The sequence below is a fragment of the Metopolophium dirhodum genome, chromosome 1, assembly GCF_019925205.1.
Source record: "Metopolophium dirhodum isolate CAU chromosome 1, ASM1992520v1, whole genome shotgun sequence".
NCBI lineage: Eukaryota > Metazoa > Arthropoda > Insecta > Hemiptera > Aphididae > Metopolophium > Metopolophium dirhodum.
Genome location: NC_083560.1, coordinates 54,196,692 through 54,213,242, shown reverse-complemented (window position 1 = coordinate 54,213,242; position 16,551 = coordinate 54,196,692). Strand labels below are relative to the sequence as shown.

Genomic DNA, 16,551 nt, shown 5'->3' with positions numbered 1-16,551 from the left:
ATAATTTGTTTTTTAATGAAATCATGAAAAAAATGAATTATGTAACATTAAAAAAAAATTGAATTTTAAAGGCGTTATTATTGGTATTTTTAACATACTATTGTATGATAAATATTTTAGGATGTGCCAGCATTGCGAGAGCTTTAAGTGGGCATATTGATAAACCCTTTGGTCATCCAATGAGAGAATATCTTCAACAAACGTTTCCAATGCATGTGGATTTCTTGGCACCATATCCGGATCTTTTTTCATTCACATCTATACTTATGTTAACTTGTAAGTATTAAAATTTTAAAACGAATAATTTACGAAATTATAATGAAAACATTAATATTTTGAATTCAGATGGTATAATATAGTAGGTATATAGAAATCGGTAAGTGAAAATAGTTTTTGAGAGTTAATAGGATTTCTAGTTATAAAATTATGTCTTTGGATTTATCTTCCTGTAATTTTTTGACACGTAATAGTAAATTATAAAGCTATTGCTAACAATCTATTAAAAACAAATGCCATGAAAACAGTTATTAAGGTTGGATGGTTTTCAAATATTTATAATTAAATTCCCAGTAAAGTATATTTTACAAGTTGTAAAGGTCGAGCTATATTTTCTTATAATGATATATTTTTTTCCTTTACTAAGTTTATTATTTTATCAAATGTGTTCAATTCGATCTCGCCAGAACATGGATTAGACAGCTTAATTTTCCCTGCAACGACAACATAATTACCGCAACTACAAAAACTAATTTTGTCGAGTTATTTAATTAAAATTGTATGTATTGAAAAAAAAACTATAGCTGAAGGGTTTCGAATTTTTCGAATTTCAGTTATTACTTATTGATGTAAAAGTTAGATTTAATTTACGTTATTAAAAAAATAATTTCAAAATTATCGATTGATGTGATATATTTTATATTTTAAATATTATACTTGTTTTCAATATTAAAAATATAGATTTTAACACATACCACCGATTCACAATTTTTATTGATTGTTAAATGGATCTGCATGACAGTATATATACTTTTCCAACATTTTTATTATATTCTCCATTTATTGTTTTCCATAGTAGGTTTGTATTATAATATTGGTATTTACTATTTAATCGTTTCTCAATCACATAATTTGTTTTTCTTTTCATACTATGATGATATCAAAAATAATATCAACTTTATTACATTTAGTTCGTATTAGGAACGTTAAATTGAACATTAAAATACTTCTATTAAATCTATCTTAATCTGTGTATCTGCTTCAAACTATGAATTGGGCGATTGAGTGCTAGGTGCTATATCTGTCACTGTAACAGTATATTTTTTAGGTAGTTTATTATAGGTACCTAAATAATATTTATTATATTATATTAATATACTACTGAAGTGATTGTTTATTTAACTATTTTTGTTTAGTGTTGATCGCATGGGGAATGAGAGAATCGTCTTTTCTTAACAAAATATTTACTGTTGTCAACCTGCTTACAGTTATCACAGTCGTCCTCACTGGCCTAATCAAAGGTACATGATAATAATTATATTCAGGAATCTATAAGAGTATAAGATCTAATAAAAATATTAAAGTCACATAATATTTATAGCAAATATATTTGTTCAATATGTATAGATTAAATAGTTTTAAAATAATTTAACAAATGTAATAATGCTAAACGCTTAAATACGATGCGTTCGTTTAGAACTGCGATACAATTTACTACACGTTGGTTTGGATTCATACCGAATCTATTGTTATACCTAATATTATATAGATTTTGTGAATAATTGCAGTCGATACTTACAATTGGAACATACCAAAAGAGGATATACCACTGGACGTTAAAGGCGGAGAAGGCGGATTTTTGCCATTTGGATGGTCTGGAGTGTTTGTAGGAGCAGCAACGTGTTTTTACGGATTTGTAGGATTCGATGCCATAGCCACTACTGGTAAACATTTGAAACTTAAGCGTTAGACATAGGGCAGACAAAATGGTTTTGAGGATTTATTAATTGAACTTTATGTCGCGTACCTACATTTAATGACAACTTGACATTTTATGAGTTTTCACATTTGTCAGACAACTAATACAAAATTTGTTTTTTTTTTTAAATTATTCTAGGAGAAGAAGCCAAACGACCTACAAGAGACATACCTTTGGCAATAGTTATATCGTTATCCATCATCACGTTATCGTATTGCAGCGTAGCTATCATATTGACACTCATATGGCCATACTATAAACAGGTACAACTGTTTTTTAGCTTATACCTACCTACTTTAAAATATGTTAAAATTACTAATCATAATTTATATACAGGGTGATTCATCAAGCATGTTCACCCTTTTTTTCATTAATAGTGTAGTTATTCAAAATATTATTTTTGAAATTCTTAAATATACTTTAAGACCATATTTTCAAATTCTTGAGATTTTTTTGTACTACTTAAGGAGTGTCCTGTAAATATACAAACTTCTGAATTGACAACGAGAACCTCTTTTCTACTGTAAATGATTTAGTTTTTCTGAACAATTTGAACGAGTAGTTACTAAGAATAATTAATAGGTCTATGGGCTTGAGAAGATATAGGGACAACAGTAATTTGCATATTTTAGTAATTAATATAAATCTATCAACATTTATAGATAATGTGTACAAATGGTCGAAGTAGATCCAACATTACAATATGTATTTTATGTTTTTGTAAAACAAAAAAATTTTAATTTGGTGCCTACCTACAAGTAAATTTAAAAAAAAATTATCCACTAGATAATTTACAATAATAAAGGGGAATTTATATATGAAAAACAAAAGTTTGTATAGTCACAGGACACTCTTTAAAAAGTAAACATTTTTTTTAAAAAGTTTAAAATATGGTATTTAATAATAGTTACTTATATATATAATTCCAAAAATCAGAGTTTGAATAAATTATTATTGAAAAAAAAAATTAGCGCGCTTGATGAATCTATACCCTGTATAGTACAAATATATTTAAGAAGAAATGGCAATGTTAAGGTTTTCACGAATGCATCATTACTTTAGAATTTATTTATGCACAGACGCACAGTTTGCCTACCTACACACTTTGTTACGTTAATTTATTTGTGCAGTGTGCACTTGCGAAAATATACGCATGCTCATTGAACTAAATGTTGAATGTCTGTGTCTGTGTATTATATGTAAATTAAAGTGTTATGTTCACGTCATTTTATTTTTGTTTTATAGGATTCTGCATTACAATATAAATTGAATCAGTATAGATACGATTCAGTTTGTATTTGTCTGAACTTCCGTAGGTACTGGTTGTTTAATTGAGTCAATTTTTTGAATTGTCAGTGAGACTCGTCTAATTTGTTAATTATAGTCGGCGGAGTCAATCACTCATGTTTTCTAGTCTTGTAAAAAATAAATTCCTCAATAGGTAAACTTATTGAAAAATGACTCCTCTTTTGTTAGAGTTTGGATTAATAATTTTTCGATGCAACAACTAATGTCAGTAAATTAAAAGCCGTGTCTTGTAACATCATTACATTGATAAAACAAGGATTTAACTGTAGATATAATAATTTATATTAATATCATCAGAAGGTCTGTTTGGATTTTATGAAATATACAATTTAAAATATCAATAATCATTAATATTCGCGGTGACTATAGTACATTATTTAAAGGTATGTCTTAAATTAGCAACAAGAATTATTTTGGGCATGGAGCAGTTTTACCCATAGTTGACAAATCACAGTGTTTGCATAATTCAATATCTACGTTTACATTTTCTCACGCGTTCACTATTTTTGAATTACAATAAATCAATAACGTCCATTAAGCATGATAAAACATGTTCTGTTTGCCAAAAATCAAAACAAAAAAAAGTAGAATGTACCTACCGTTGAATTTTACGATAACCATAATAAATTGAAATAATATTATTTAGTTTTGCATGTCATCATCGGTAGGTACATAAAATAAATAGTTAAGTTCGCCATTACCGTTATTGTTTAACAATCAACTCCTTATTAATATAGGTACCTACTACAGTTAATCAATACTTATACAATATAATACCTATGACAGATTTGTATAATTGTTTTTAAGACTGTGTGTAGTATTATATTGCTGTGCATTTATATATAGTTACAATTTAAAGCGAAGATACCTACCCGATAACTCTTAACGGATTGAATGTGCTCTAATTCATAAAATATGTTGATCAACTTGAGGTGTCGAGAGTGTGAGACATCTAATTAATGCATCCTACCCTAAGATTACATACCTAGGGGTGGATTGGTAAAATATTTCGTTGCGGGAAATATATTGTAAATAGATAGACGTTGTTATAACTCTTGATGGACACTTTTTTTATATTAACTCATTTGTATTTGTATTAAATTATTTACTTAAGAAATTATTTATTTAATAAAATATCATTATAATCAATATTCAATACATTCCACAACTTTAGAAATGGTCTAAAGACTAAAATATATAATAGTTTCAATAAGGGAACTTAATTTAACTTAATTTTTACTTGACAAATAATATGTTCATAAGTGTGTTCAAATACAGTCGTACATAATATATTATTCAACCCGATTTTTATTCCAACAATTAGAAACCGATACAGTAATATTTAAAAATTTTTTTTCTTCACTATTCGCAATTGAGTTTCTAATCACACTAATCTGCATACTCTGAGCATCAAACGCATTAAATAGATATGAAATCACATGAAAAAAATATTTAATATTATTTAAAAATTATTAAAATTAATATTATAATTTATTAATCAATTATATGATACAATTAGGTATATAATATTATAGTATACATATTAATAATATTACTGTGCTTACTATATATTTGAATCCAAAATTATAATTGATAGGTAAGTTGCGTCCAACAATTAGAACGCATTTAAGATAGTTGTTATTTTTATTTTCTATTTCTTTATCAAAAATCTTATTTTTGAGTGATTAAATTCATCTAAAAATAATTAGAAAAAAAAATAAAACAGCTTATTTTGTACTGCACAGTCCATCGGGAAAACTCCCGAATTCCCAGTGGGGCAATCCACCCGTGTATAGTCCTGATACCTACATACAATAAAATCGATTATTTATTTTTTTAAAGTAAATAATATATAGTCTATAGATAATAAAGTGACAGCATTTTAAAATATTAAATTAATAAATAAAATGTCTGTTTGTCGGATAGTTGTAATTTATTTATTTTATACGTATAAATTAAATTTATTTTTGCCATCGATTAGTGGTGTATCTATTATTTTGTTTATGTTGCAAACAAGTTAGTTCAATTTATTTGTTGTTATAAAATGGAAAATAAAACTATAATAGGTACTGTATTGTTACCTATTAAGTTTTTGGAGAAAATAAAATAATTTATCGACTCTGAATGGATTTATTACGATATATTTAGTTTGGGAATCTAGTGGTCTCTGTAGTTTTCATAAATCTGATTATGTTTATTTTGTTGATAAATTATAATAGACCAGAGGAAATCTTTATGCGTGGCTGCTTCTTAAAATTGTACTTGGACATTTGATATCAAAATTCAAAATACGGTTGAATGATGTTAGAATATTGTGACTTTGATGTTATTTTTTCCAATTTATGCATTTTGTTAGTTCAACTGAAGATTCTAGAAAATAAAACGAAAACCGTAGGAATTTTCTTCCGATTCAGCATTGTGTCGAATTGAATTTATACACTGACCCAAACATGTTATTGAAGTTGACGTTCGGACGATCAGTGGCATTTTATCGATGCTTCTATAGGCAATTTTGAGGTGAGCCCAATTCGATTCGATACAGTATTAATTTTTACTTCATTAGGTCATAAGGTACCTATGTGCCTAGATATTGTATTTATTTCATAGACCAGTTTGAAATTTCAAGAAGTTACAGAATGAAAAAAACATGAAGGTTACTGCTGTTTGCATGTTTTACTTGTTCAACGTTTAAATAATCTGTAATACTTGAATTTCATTGTCATTTGATTAACTTGATTGGTTCTCATCATGGTTCTGATGGGACTTTATTCGAACGAAACGGCCTAAATTTCCTAAAGAGTTTTGACTTTTGGAGTAAAACTACAGTGTAACCTCGATAACTCGAACGTCTATAAGTCGAATTTTCGATGACTCGAAGATCTTCGCCCCTGCAATTCAATGAGTATACACAATTTTTTCTATAACGCGAATTTTTTTTCACCCCCAACCGATTCGAGTTATCAAGGTTTCACTGTACCTACTTAATAATTAGATTTATTAAATATGAGTTATTATTTTTTTTTTGAAAATATCAAGCAAAACAGTATTTTGATGTAATTCTATATTTATTCTATGCTCTAGAAAATACACATTTAATTGTAATTGAATGCGTTGTTTTTATCAACAAGTAATTTGTTTATGAACCTTATAGGTATTTAATCAATTATCAATGCAATTTTAGTATAGTTATTTTATAGTTTTATTTTTTTTATACAAATAGAGTTAATTTGTCAAGGTATATAAAAACAATTTTAAAATTTGACAGACGGAAAGTTTGAATTTAAATAAACAAATTACAATTTCAGTAATTGATTTTGTATGGTTTTTTTTTCAAATTAGTAGTTATATTATGTTTACAAATAATATATCCAATTAAGATATATTACTATTGTAGTTTTATTTTTAGAACATTGTTAATGTTTACCGTCGGAAAATAATAAATAAAATAACTGTCTGGACGTACATAATTAAACAATACGGGAGATTGAACTTTTACTTTTTTTCTATCAAATTTACTAAACTTACTCAAGTCATAAAATCATAACGAGAGTTGGGAAAAAATATCCAAGGAAAAAATATTATTTGCTAAAATATCCGAGTCAAAATATATTAATTTTTTTTTTTTTTTAATTTTGGATTCTTTGTCCAATTTGTCGGGCTTTAACAATGGGATTTTTTAACCGTTGGACATTTTGTCCTTGATTAATTATAACGTTTCAATATTTGTATTACTGTTTTTTTATACAAGGATCCAGAAGCTCCTTTCCCACATATATACCAAGAGTTGGGATGGCAAGCTCTCGAATGGATCGTTACAATCGGAGCAGTGTTTGCTCTATGCACAAAGTATGTACAAAATCTATTTACGTTAATCAAAAGTAATATCTATTTTTTTTTCTAACAAGTAGTTATTAATATTATGTTATGTGCCATTTCAAATTTTCGCCTACACGATTTGTAAGTTGTAACATTATGACCAGTTCGCCACGTAATAACTAGGTATCTGTTTGATATACGATATACCTAGGTACACGTTAACTAACCATAAACATCCATCAAAACCACCCGGTAGTATAATATATTATAAATTATAATAAATGAATGTACCATTTATTAATATGTTTTATTATACGACACGCATGCATATAATAAGTGGGTACAATGGTATATTCGATATAATATTAGGGTCTTAAAACTGTTCGCACTAAACATAGCATGTGCGTGGGAGAAGAGACCGTGGCGCTGATTGCAAAAACCTCAGGTGGTCGTTGATTCGTATATGCGCACATGTCAACATTTAGCGTGGTTGAAACTTGTATGGAATACTTCCAATAAAAAAAAAAGATAAACCCACTCATCGGTGTGGACTGGCGCCTTTTTTTTTTGCTTTATACCTGAATAGTGAATACGTATATTATCAATCATTCCACGTGCCATATATTAATGTTATATTATATTATTATACCTGCAAACGGTAGATAATAAAATTGAAATTTCGTACGCAATATGTAAATAAATCTTGTTTTTAGCATGATCGGTACGCTGTTTCCGTTACCCAGAATATTGTACTCCATGGCATCCGACGGGTTATTGTTTCACATTTTTTCCAAAGTTGATTCCAAGACAAAAACTCCATTTTGGGGTACATTGATATGTGGAGCATTTGCTGGTAAGTACGAGTACAAGTAAAATGTATATGCGATTTGTTATATAATATATAATATTATAGGTATTTCATAATAATCAAAACGAGATACCTAAACATTCAAATAATTTGTTACCCATCTTCCAAACATTTTGATTTTATATTTTTTCATATTAAACTCACTAACACTATTGGTCAATGCGATTTATTATATAATGTTAATGTTATAAGTTTGATTGCACGATATGAACTCTATTGAATTCCAACTAATGAGGCTATTTTTTTTTTCAAAAAAAATTAAAAACTTTTAACTTTAATATCTTATTGAAATATAATTTAATAGCTCCGCAAATAAAATAACATCATCATAATTTGAATAAATACATCTGATAATGTTCGTCTGTTCGTATAACATCAATCTTTTCTGTATACTTTCGCTACCTATATCTGTACCTAGATACCTATAATATCATAACATATTCGACATAATATAATAATATTGCATAAGTAATACGAAATCAATTAGTGATAAACAATTTGTGTATATGTATATGTATTTATGTGTTTAGCGGTTTTGTCCAGTCTTTTCGATCTCCAACAGTTAATGAACATGATGTCGATCGGTACGTTGATGGCGTACTCGCTCGTGTGTATTTGTGTTTTGATTTTGCGGTACACTAACGATGATTCCGAAGAGTGTAAGGTCAGAGACAACGGACGGTTTCGCGTATCTCTCATGAGACTGTTATCATCCAGTTTCAATCTCCCAAATTCGCAGATTACAACAAAAAACACTGGTCGTACCTCGGTCAAAATTATTCTGGTTTACCGTAAGTATCATTCGGTCGAATTGAGTTCAAATTTATTTTAGGGTCACGAAATCATTGCTCGTCAAAATTAAAACACTAAGTATTTGATTATCAACCGTTTCAAGCACTCCTTATAATTAGGTACAAATATATTTAAAAAACTACTTTTAACTGTAGGTACATATTATTATACATTTATTCTTAAATATATTTTTACATTTAGGAATCATTTACCATTATATATAGTGATTAAAAATAATTCCGAATAATCGGCAAATTAGTTTTGTGTGGGATGGTTTAATTGTTGCATTTGTTAATTTAATATCCTTTACAATATAATTATAATTATTACATTTTTTTTGCGGTTTCGTTGCATATCCAACACACTTGCCACGCCTGGAATTTAAATTATAATTAATAGTCGTAAATAAAGTAATGAAACCTACACATAACTTGACACAATGTTAATGTCAATCCACGAGTCGATTAGAAAAATGTTTAAAAAAATTCTATTGGTTTGTCCGCCAACGTGTTTCACGTCAAAATCACGCGATTGACCTCCTGACGAAGTAAATGTGAATTCCCGGAATTAACATCACACATAAACGTTTTGACTTAAAACTAATCACGTGTGTCATATTTATCCACCCGAAGATAAAATCTTGTGATAAAATGCAGTGGGTGGTCGAGGGGTAATGCCCGGAACGACCGTCTCCTCCAACATGTTTCTCCTTTGCGTGATATCATAATATTATTATGTTTACAAAACGTAATTACACGTATTTCCTTGTTTTAGATTAATCAATTTTATTTTTTCAATGCGTTTTTCCAGTGAACATAAAAATCACAAAATATTTTACGCCGAAAATCCACAGATTAGAACAGTAATTGGGCATTGACTTCTAAAAACGTGCCTAATAATTGTTCGAATTTTCAAAGTCTACATTTATGAGGTTATCACGACGGACATCCAAGCAGTTGATATCCGAGATGCTGTTTTTTTTTTAAATTTATCGAACGAACGTTTAATTGGTTGTGATCTAGTGCGTCCTATAAGAATATTATTAAGTCGAGATCTACTCGTAAAGCGTAATGTGATTTTTAAACGCAATAATCATTATAATATTATGTACATTTAAAATAATAACACTATAATCTGCTCCAAAGTCACTTTTAAATTTTCATTAGTCAATTTAATGATACTTATACTTACGTAAAAGTGCAGACGGCTTCAGTTTTTATAGTTTAAAACTGATTTATGTATATAATTATGGGAAAAATATGATTTTCTCTTGTTTGTAAAATATGTCTATAATATGGTAATAATATTGTTATATCTATAATCAAACGTTTATTTTTTTTTTTATGTCAGTCGTCGTGGCCATATGTTTCTGCTCGTCTGTCTCTATTGCCCAAACCGAAGGAAAGTTCAACATGATCACGTATGCGGCATGCGTCGTTTCCGGCGTGCTTTTGTTGGTGCTTTGCTATTCGTTATCGCGACAACCACAGTCTACAAACCGGCCTACATTCCACGTAATTATATATTATAATAATTATAATAATTTTTATTTTATTATTTTTAATCCATGATGGTTGTCATGTTCTATAATAATATTATGGTTGCAAACGAATCGTCATTTTAACGAACAGTATTGTGTTTATATTCTATAGTACCTACGTAGGTATATATATTGTATATAATACACATAACTAGACGTCCACTGGTTCACAGTGCTATTTTATAACTATAGAGAATATTGAAATAAAAACCACGTGCCACGTGCCGGAGTCATGGATGTAGGTACCTAGATAATACATTTGTATAATTTCGTTTTTAAGGGTCGTTTTATGCGATTTATCTTTTAACTAGGTATCTACATTTTCTTAGAAATGTCCATAATAAAATGAAACATGGCACGTGGAACTGTTGTCCCGAACTAATGAATCCACGAACATACACTATAGAAATGCCAAATTTGTATTATATAACCAGCTTTATTGAATAAAATATTATGAAGCGGACTGCTCACCACCAATTAGACACAGTTTGCTATATTCAGTACAACGTACATAATATAGTTATTTATTGGAGAAAACATATCAAATAGTGACAAATATAAATAAGTTATAGAAATAAAATAAAACAAAATAGAAATAAAACATCAGCGATAACTACCCACGCTCTAAGTAGGTGGTTTAAAAGGTGTAATATTTATATGTATATGATATGGACTTATTAGTAGGTACCTAACACAGCAAACAATTGAGAATATAGATGGTACTGGATTATTCGCAATATATCCTTGTAGATATAGATGAGAACTAAGTATATAATATATTTTTTAATATATTAATAACAACATATAACCATGTTCTTTTCGATTTAATAATTCTGTATTAGTTTAATTATTAATACAATTCTTAAACATTAACGAATGTTTACAAATTAATCATGATTTTAAAAGTTATTTTCGCTGTGGTAAAAATAAAAACGCCACATCAAAGATAAAGTTATCTAATGAATTATGATTAACATTAATATTTTACAATTGTATTAAAAAAATATTGTGTAGGTACTGAGTGGTGTTGGATAGTAATATAGTAACATAATCAGTACGCGTACACGAAATTCCCTTAGTGGTTAAATATTTATAGGTACAAATGTACAATGTAAACTCAAATAGTTTATATAAGTGGGTAAGCAAATAGTTTGGTACTAATATTTTGCGTTTTATTAATTGCTTTTATTTTTTATTAAAAATTATTATTTGAATCGCTAAGTAGGTAAGTCATAAATATTTAATACAATACTACGTAGACACAATCTAATATATATTCATGCATGGTACATCAAATGTATCGGTATAGCAATCAATCAAAATTATAATATAGTTAAAACATAAAATAGAATAAATATATTGAATGTTTTCTATTTTTAAAAAAAAAACCTTAGCATTTTTAAATATTATTACTTAAGTATAAATAGTGGTATCCAAAACAGAAGTAGGCACTAAGTAAAAAAAAAGTTTTATTGTGTGTCTAAAACGTGTGATATAATTTTAATGCGAAGTACTAACAGTAGGTTAGGTTAGTAGGGAACGATTAATATAGGTATTATACAATATGTATTATTATTCAACTTTCGACAAAAATGTTTGGCTATCTAATTTAACACCGTAATTTAAATTTCGAAGTTTTACTTAAAAATATATAAAAAGTACCTACATTATAAATGATATGTTATCATTTATTAAAATTTACATTGAAATTAACAACCTGGCATAGCTAAATCAAGCGCATAATGAAGCCTAATATATTTGTCTGTTCGAATATTTATTGGCTGATATTATAGACATTCAGTCAAATTAATATCCAGCCTAGATATCATTAGTTAAATTATTTTCGGATGAGATATTTTTCGGTTAAAATACTGACGGCTTGTTAGTTTAATTATTATTATTATTATTATTATTATTAGCCCCTTCGTCCCCTCGTCTTAACGTTTGATCGCCAACGCGTTTCGTCTCCATTTCAGGTGCCTTGCGTCCCGTTCGTGCCGTGCCTGAGCGTCGTCCTCAACATCTACCTAATGACGCAACTGGACACGTCCACCTGGATACGATTCACCGTCTGGCTGTTCATCGGCTTACTGGTTTACCTGTTCTACGGACTCCGGAACAGCGTGGAACGGTTGAACCAGCGCCGGATTCTGGATGAGACGTATATGAAGCAGATACGTTATGAAATCCAAGTATATTAGCGCGGGGGGAGTTGGTGGGTGATAGGTGGGGGGGGGGGGGTGAAAGTATAGGAGAGATTGTATGGGGACGGGTGTTTGGGGGAGAGAGACAGACAAAGATAGAAAGTGAGAGTGAGTGCGTAGTGTGTACATAGTGCGTTTACGTGTGTGTAAACGAGTTAGAAAAATTTAGATAACGGAGCGAGAGACTACAATAATTTTGTTGTACAATACAACACACCTATAATACAAACGTCGTTTTATGCATTTTTACAAAAAAAAAAAAATTGACCTTTTACCGTTATCTTCAAAATATAACAATATAAAACCTACACAAAATGATCCGAGCACAATTTCAAAATGTTTCACACTGTTAATAAAAAACGGTCGTCATCATCATCGGCGGTAGTGAATCTCCGAAATTATTATTAATATTATGTTTATTTGTTCATTTTTTTTTTTTTTTTTTTATCATGACAGTTATACTTTTACGCAAACAACGTTATATTATAATTTTGTTAAAATATGCGCCTCAAACGTATAGTTTCGCATTTTTTTTAAAAGACTCATGTCAAATTACACCTGTGGCTTATTTTTATTTAAAAGATTATCTGTCCTATTTTTTTTTTATTTATTTATATAACATTCATTTTTATTATGTACATTTTTGTTTAATATACGAACTAATGACTCGATCAATTGGCTTATAAATACTTTACCATCAGACAATTGACTGGAGTACTGGACCTTGCAGCAGTGATATTATTGATGATTTTCATATGCGGAGAAACCCAGACCACGGCAAATCTGAAGACTAAGAAATAACGCATCTAAATAATAACTATTTTAGTATAGGTTGGTCATCACTACTATTATTATACCAATATCCCGTTGTATAATTAACGGGCGAGATTCATCTGAATGTTTGTATTGTATTATATTGGTGTGATGGGCCGTTATAATAAATATTATTATAAGTCACGAGTAAAGGCGAAATCACCCGGGTAATATCTAATTTATAATTTAGCACAGACGGTATACCTATAATACCCTTGAGGACTACCTAAGGAATTCCTTCAGTAGTTCAACAATTTAGTCACTATATTATACATACAGTAATATTCAAATTTGTACATATTAATTGTCCAACGACGAATTGGGCGAATTTCTAATACTGATTGAATGGAAAACTATTCTCCACTTGGCGTTTAATCGACTATTACCGGGATAGTATTATCTAGTTTATATTAACCAACTATTGATCCCCCTACATTTGAAGCAAAATGGTATTTCACATCACGTCAACGGTATCGTAATAATTAATTTCCTTGTTCACCACTATTGAACCTTCTATTCAGTAGGTACCTAATACACTTATTTACCCTTTCTTAGGGCAGCTTGAGAAGCAGATGATTCAGACCGGGCCTTCAGTTTTAGACAAACATGTAAAGGGGATTAGTCGGGGCCTGTTCCGTCAACCTTCTACTTCAGATAACGTTATAACACTGTACTAGCCGCCATAGGCGTAACTTGGGTTAAAATGTTTACGGGCCTACAACCCAATTAACAAACTTATTAATTTAAAATAACCCATATAGAGCTTAGGTATATCTAAATCAATAAGGTATATTTTCGGGGGCTATATCGTAGTCAGATAGCTAAGCCCCCAAGCCCCCCTAGTTTCGCCACTGACTATGCCTAAGGAATAGTAAGTTCCAACATGAGAGTAAATACCAGGTAAAAAATGACATAAGTTAATTCCTACACATAAATAAAAATGAGATGTGTAGTAAGTTCCTTATACAGTAAAAAAAGGTACGTATAACGTGGTAAAAAACTACTTATATTAGTTCCTACACCAATCGTACACTAATCTTACATAGTGCGTAGTAGGTGTAATAATACATATTTACAATAACTGTAAAAATAAATATTATTATTATTACTTATTGATTTATGTAATGTATTATGATATTTTTATTATTTTTTTAAGACATTTTCATAAGTTTGATTACATTTAATATTATATAAAATATAGTATATTTTTTTTACGATTATTTATTTATGAAATGTATTATGCTATTTCTGTTATTATTTTCTGTAATTTAGACATTTATCATTAGTTTGATTAGGTACATTTAATTTATCTATCTTTCTAACTATATGAATGTGAAATGAAAATCTCTCTACAGGCTTAACTCTGGAACTACTTATCAGGTCTTCATGATTTTTTTTTAAACGAAAGAATATATCACGGAGAAGGTTCTTATGAAAGAAAATTTTAGGAAAAGCCACCAGAAAAGTAGGATATCTGGATGTAAAAATTACAATAGTGGCGCCATCTGTCCAGAAAAAAATCAACTAAATAATAAAATAAAAATGTAGTTTATTGTTGCAGATTAAAATAATAATAGTGTATATAAATTGGTTGCTATTGGTTAATCAGACATGTTTGTTGATTTGTATTATTATTTTTTGTCAATACATATATAAATGAATATTTGTGTGTAAATTAGACCTCTGGGAAGAAAATAGGCTAATTTAAAAAGGGTTAAATTTGATTTTTTTTATTCATCGGATTTTAGTATGGTTAGGTTAGGTTAATTGATTATATTAATCCACAGTAGGTGGAATTAAGTAAAAACGACAAACTTGGTATAAATTTGATACTTTAGAGTTAAATCATACACTTTCGTACAAACAGCACGGGGTCCGCGAACTACCGCAGGTAAAGATTGCCTACCTGATAGTATACTGCTGCGAATCAGAATTTTTATTCCGGGCAACAGAAAAGTTAAGATACATTTTGAACACCGTAGACCGAGTATTAGATAACGAATTTAACAAAGTTTGAGTCATATACAGTTGGTACATTTAACGGGCAACGAAGTGCACGGGATCAGCTAGTATATTATAAGACATAATTAAAAGTTTATTTAAAATAATAATTCAAATAGACAATTTAATAATATATATAAAATGTATTGATTAGGCATTTATTATAAAAATAAGATTTAAAAACCTAATACATATTATACATACCACCATATTCCAATAATGACAGATGAACGATTACATAGTGTGGAAATTTACATAAAATATCATTTTTCCGCCGCATAGAAACATAGGTACATATTATGTATTTTTTTAACCGGCTAGATCTCATGTAGGAACTTATATTCGTCCCTACTTCTACCATAGAAAGTTTTGAAGCTGCGTAACTAGTTTGCTCAAGTTCAGGCTTTCATTGGGGCAAATGGCCAATCAATGTTGTAAATATTTGATATTGATTAATTAAATGAACGATGGTGCATGGCGGCCAAGCAGTGTGCAAAGGCAAACGGTTCAGTCCTCATGTGACGGGACCACAATAAAATAAAAAAATAAAGTTATCCAATATACATAAGCGTCTTCTACAAAGATTTAAATTTGTGTTCCGAGTAATATTACCTACCATTCTCGATTTAGACTTGTCTACATTACCTACTCCAATACCGTTTAATTAATAATTGACCTGCACTGCCATTATATAGGTACTATTACAGTTGAATAGTGTTATATTAGTATAGGATTCTATCTATAAAATCTATTATAATCAGTTTAAAATGTTAAATGTATAATGAGTCTGCAACCATTAATCATTATAATAAAATATTAACGGATTAACGTTATTTAAACGGAGAATCAACTTTATTTTTGAAACGTTTAAATAAACTATGTCATTTGGATTCTCATTTTATTTTTTTTTTGGTTCTAAAATGGTGTTTGCCATATTTCAGTAGTAGGTATAAGATAATATTATATTTACGAATACGAATATGATATTACTTATATGTATAATTAAATAGTCGTAAAGATAAAAATATACATTAATATAATATTTTAAAATATATTTTTAAAACTGCAGTTTTTGGATGAGCTGATAATTGACAAGCTATATAGTAACCTATTAGTTATATACCTACTCGCCGTATCTGACATAAAAATAATTCAAATAAAATACACATTTTTATGGGTCCCGTTCCATAATTTGTGATTATATTATTTGGAGAAAAAATAAATGAAATCCTGA

At 28.9% G+C, this 16,551-nt stretch overlaps 1 protein-coding gene across 2 annotated transcripts in view; it reads left to right on the top strand.

Moving 5' to 3' along the window:
* The window catches only part of LOC132935590 (cationic amino acid transporter 2-like), a 29,246-nt gene extending 16,068 nt beyond the window's left edge, over positions 1-13,178 (top strand). For both annotated transcript variants that reach the window (XM_061002183.1, XM_061002184.1), the window contains 9 exons: positions 121-276; positions 1,413-1,517; positions 1,785-1,940; positions 2,114-2,238; positions 7,032-7,129; positions 7,813-7,952; positions 8,498-8,758; positions 10,110-10,273; positions 12,276-13,178. In XM_061002183.1, the coding sequence (XP_060858166.1) occupies positions 121-276; positions 1,413-1,517; positions 1,785-1,940; positions 2,114-2,238; positions 7,032-7,129; positions 7,813-7,952; positions 8,498-8,758; positions 10,110-10,273; positions 12,276-12,500 (1,430 nt within the window). In that variant the 3' untranslated portion in view covers positions 12,501-13,178. The remainder of the gene's footprint in view (positions 1-120; positions 277-1,412; positions 1,518-1,784; positions 1,941-2,113; positions 2,239-7,031; positions 7,130-7,812; positions 7,953-8,497; positions 8,759-10,109; positions 10,274-12,275) is intronic.
* The last annotated feature ends 3,373 nt before the right edge of the window (positions 13,179-16,551 follow it).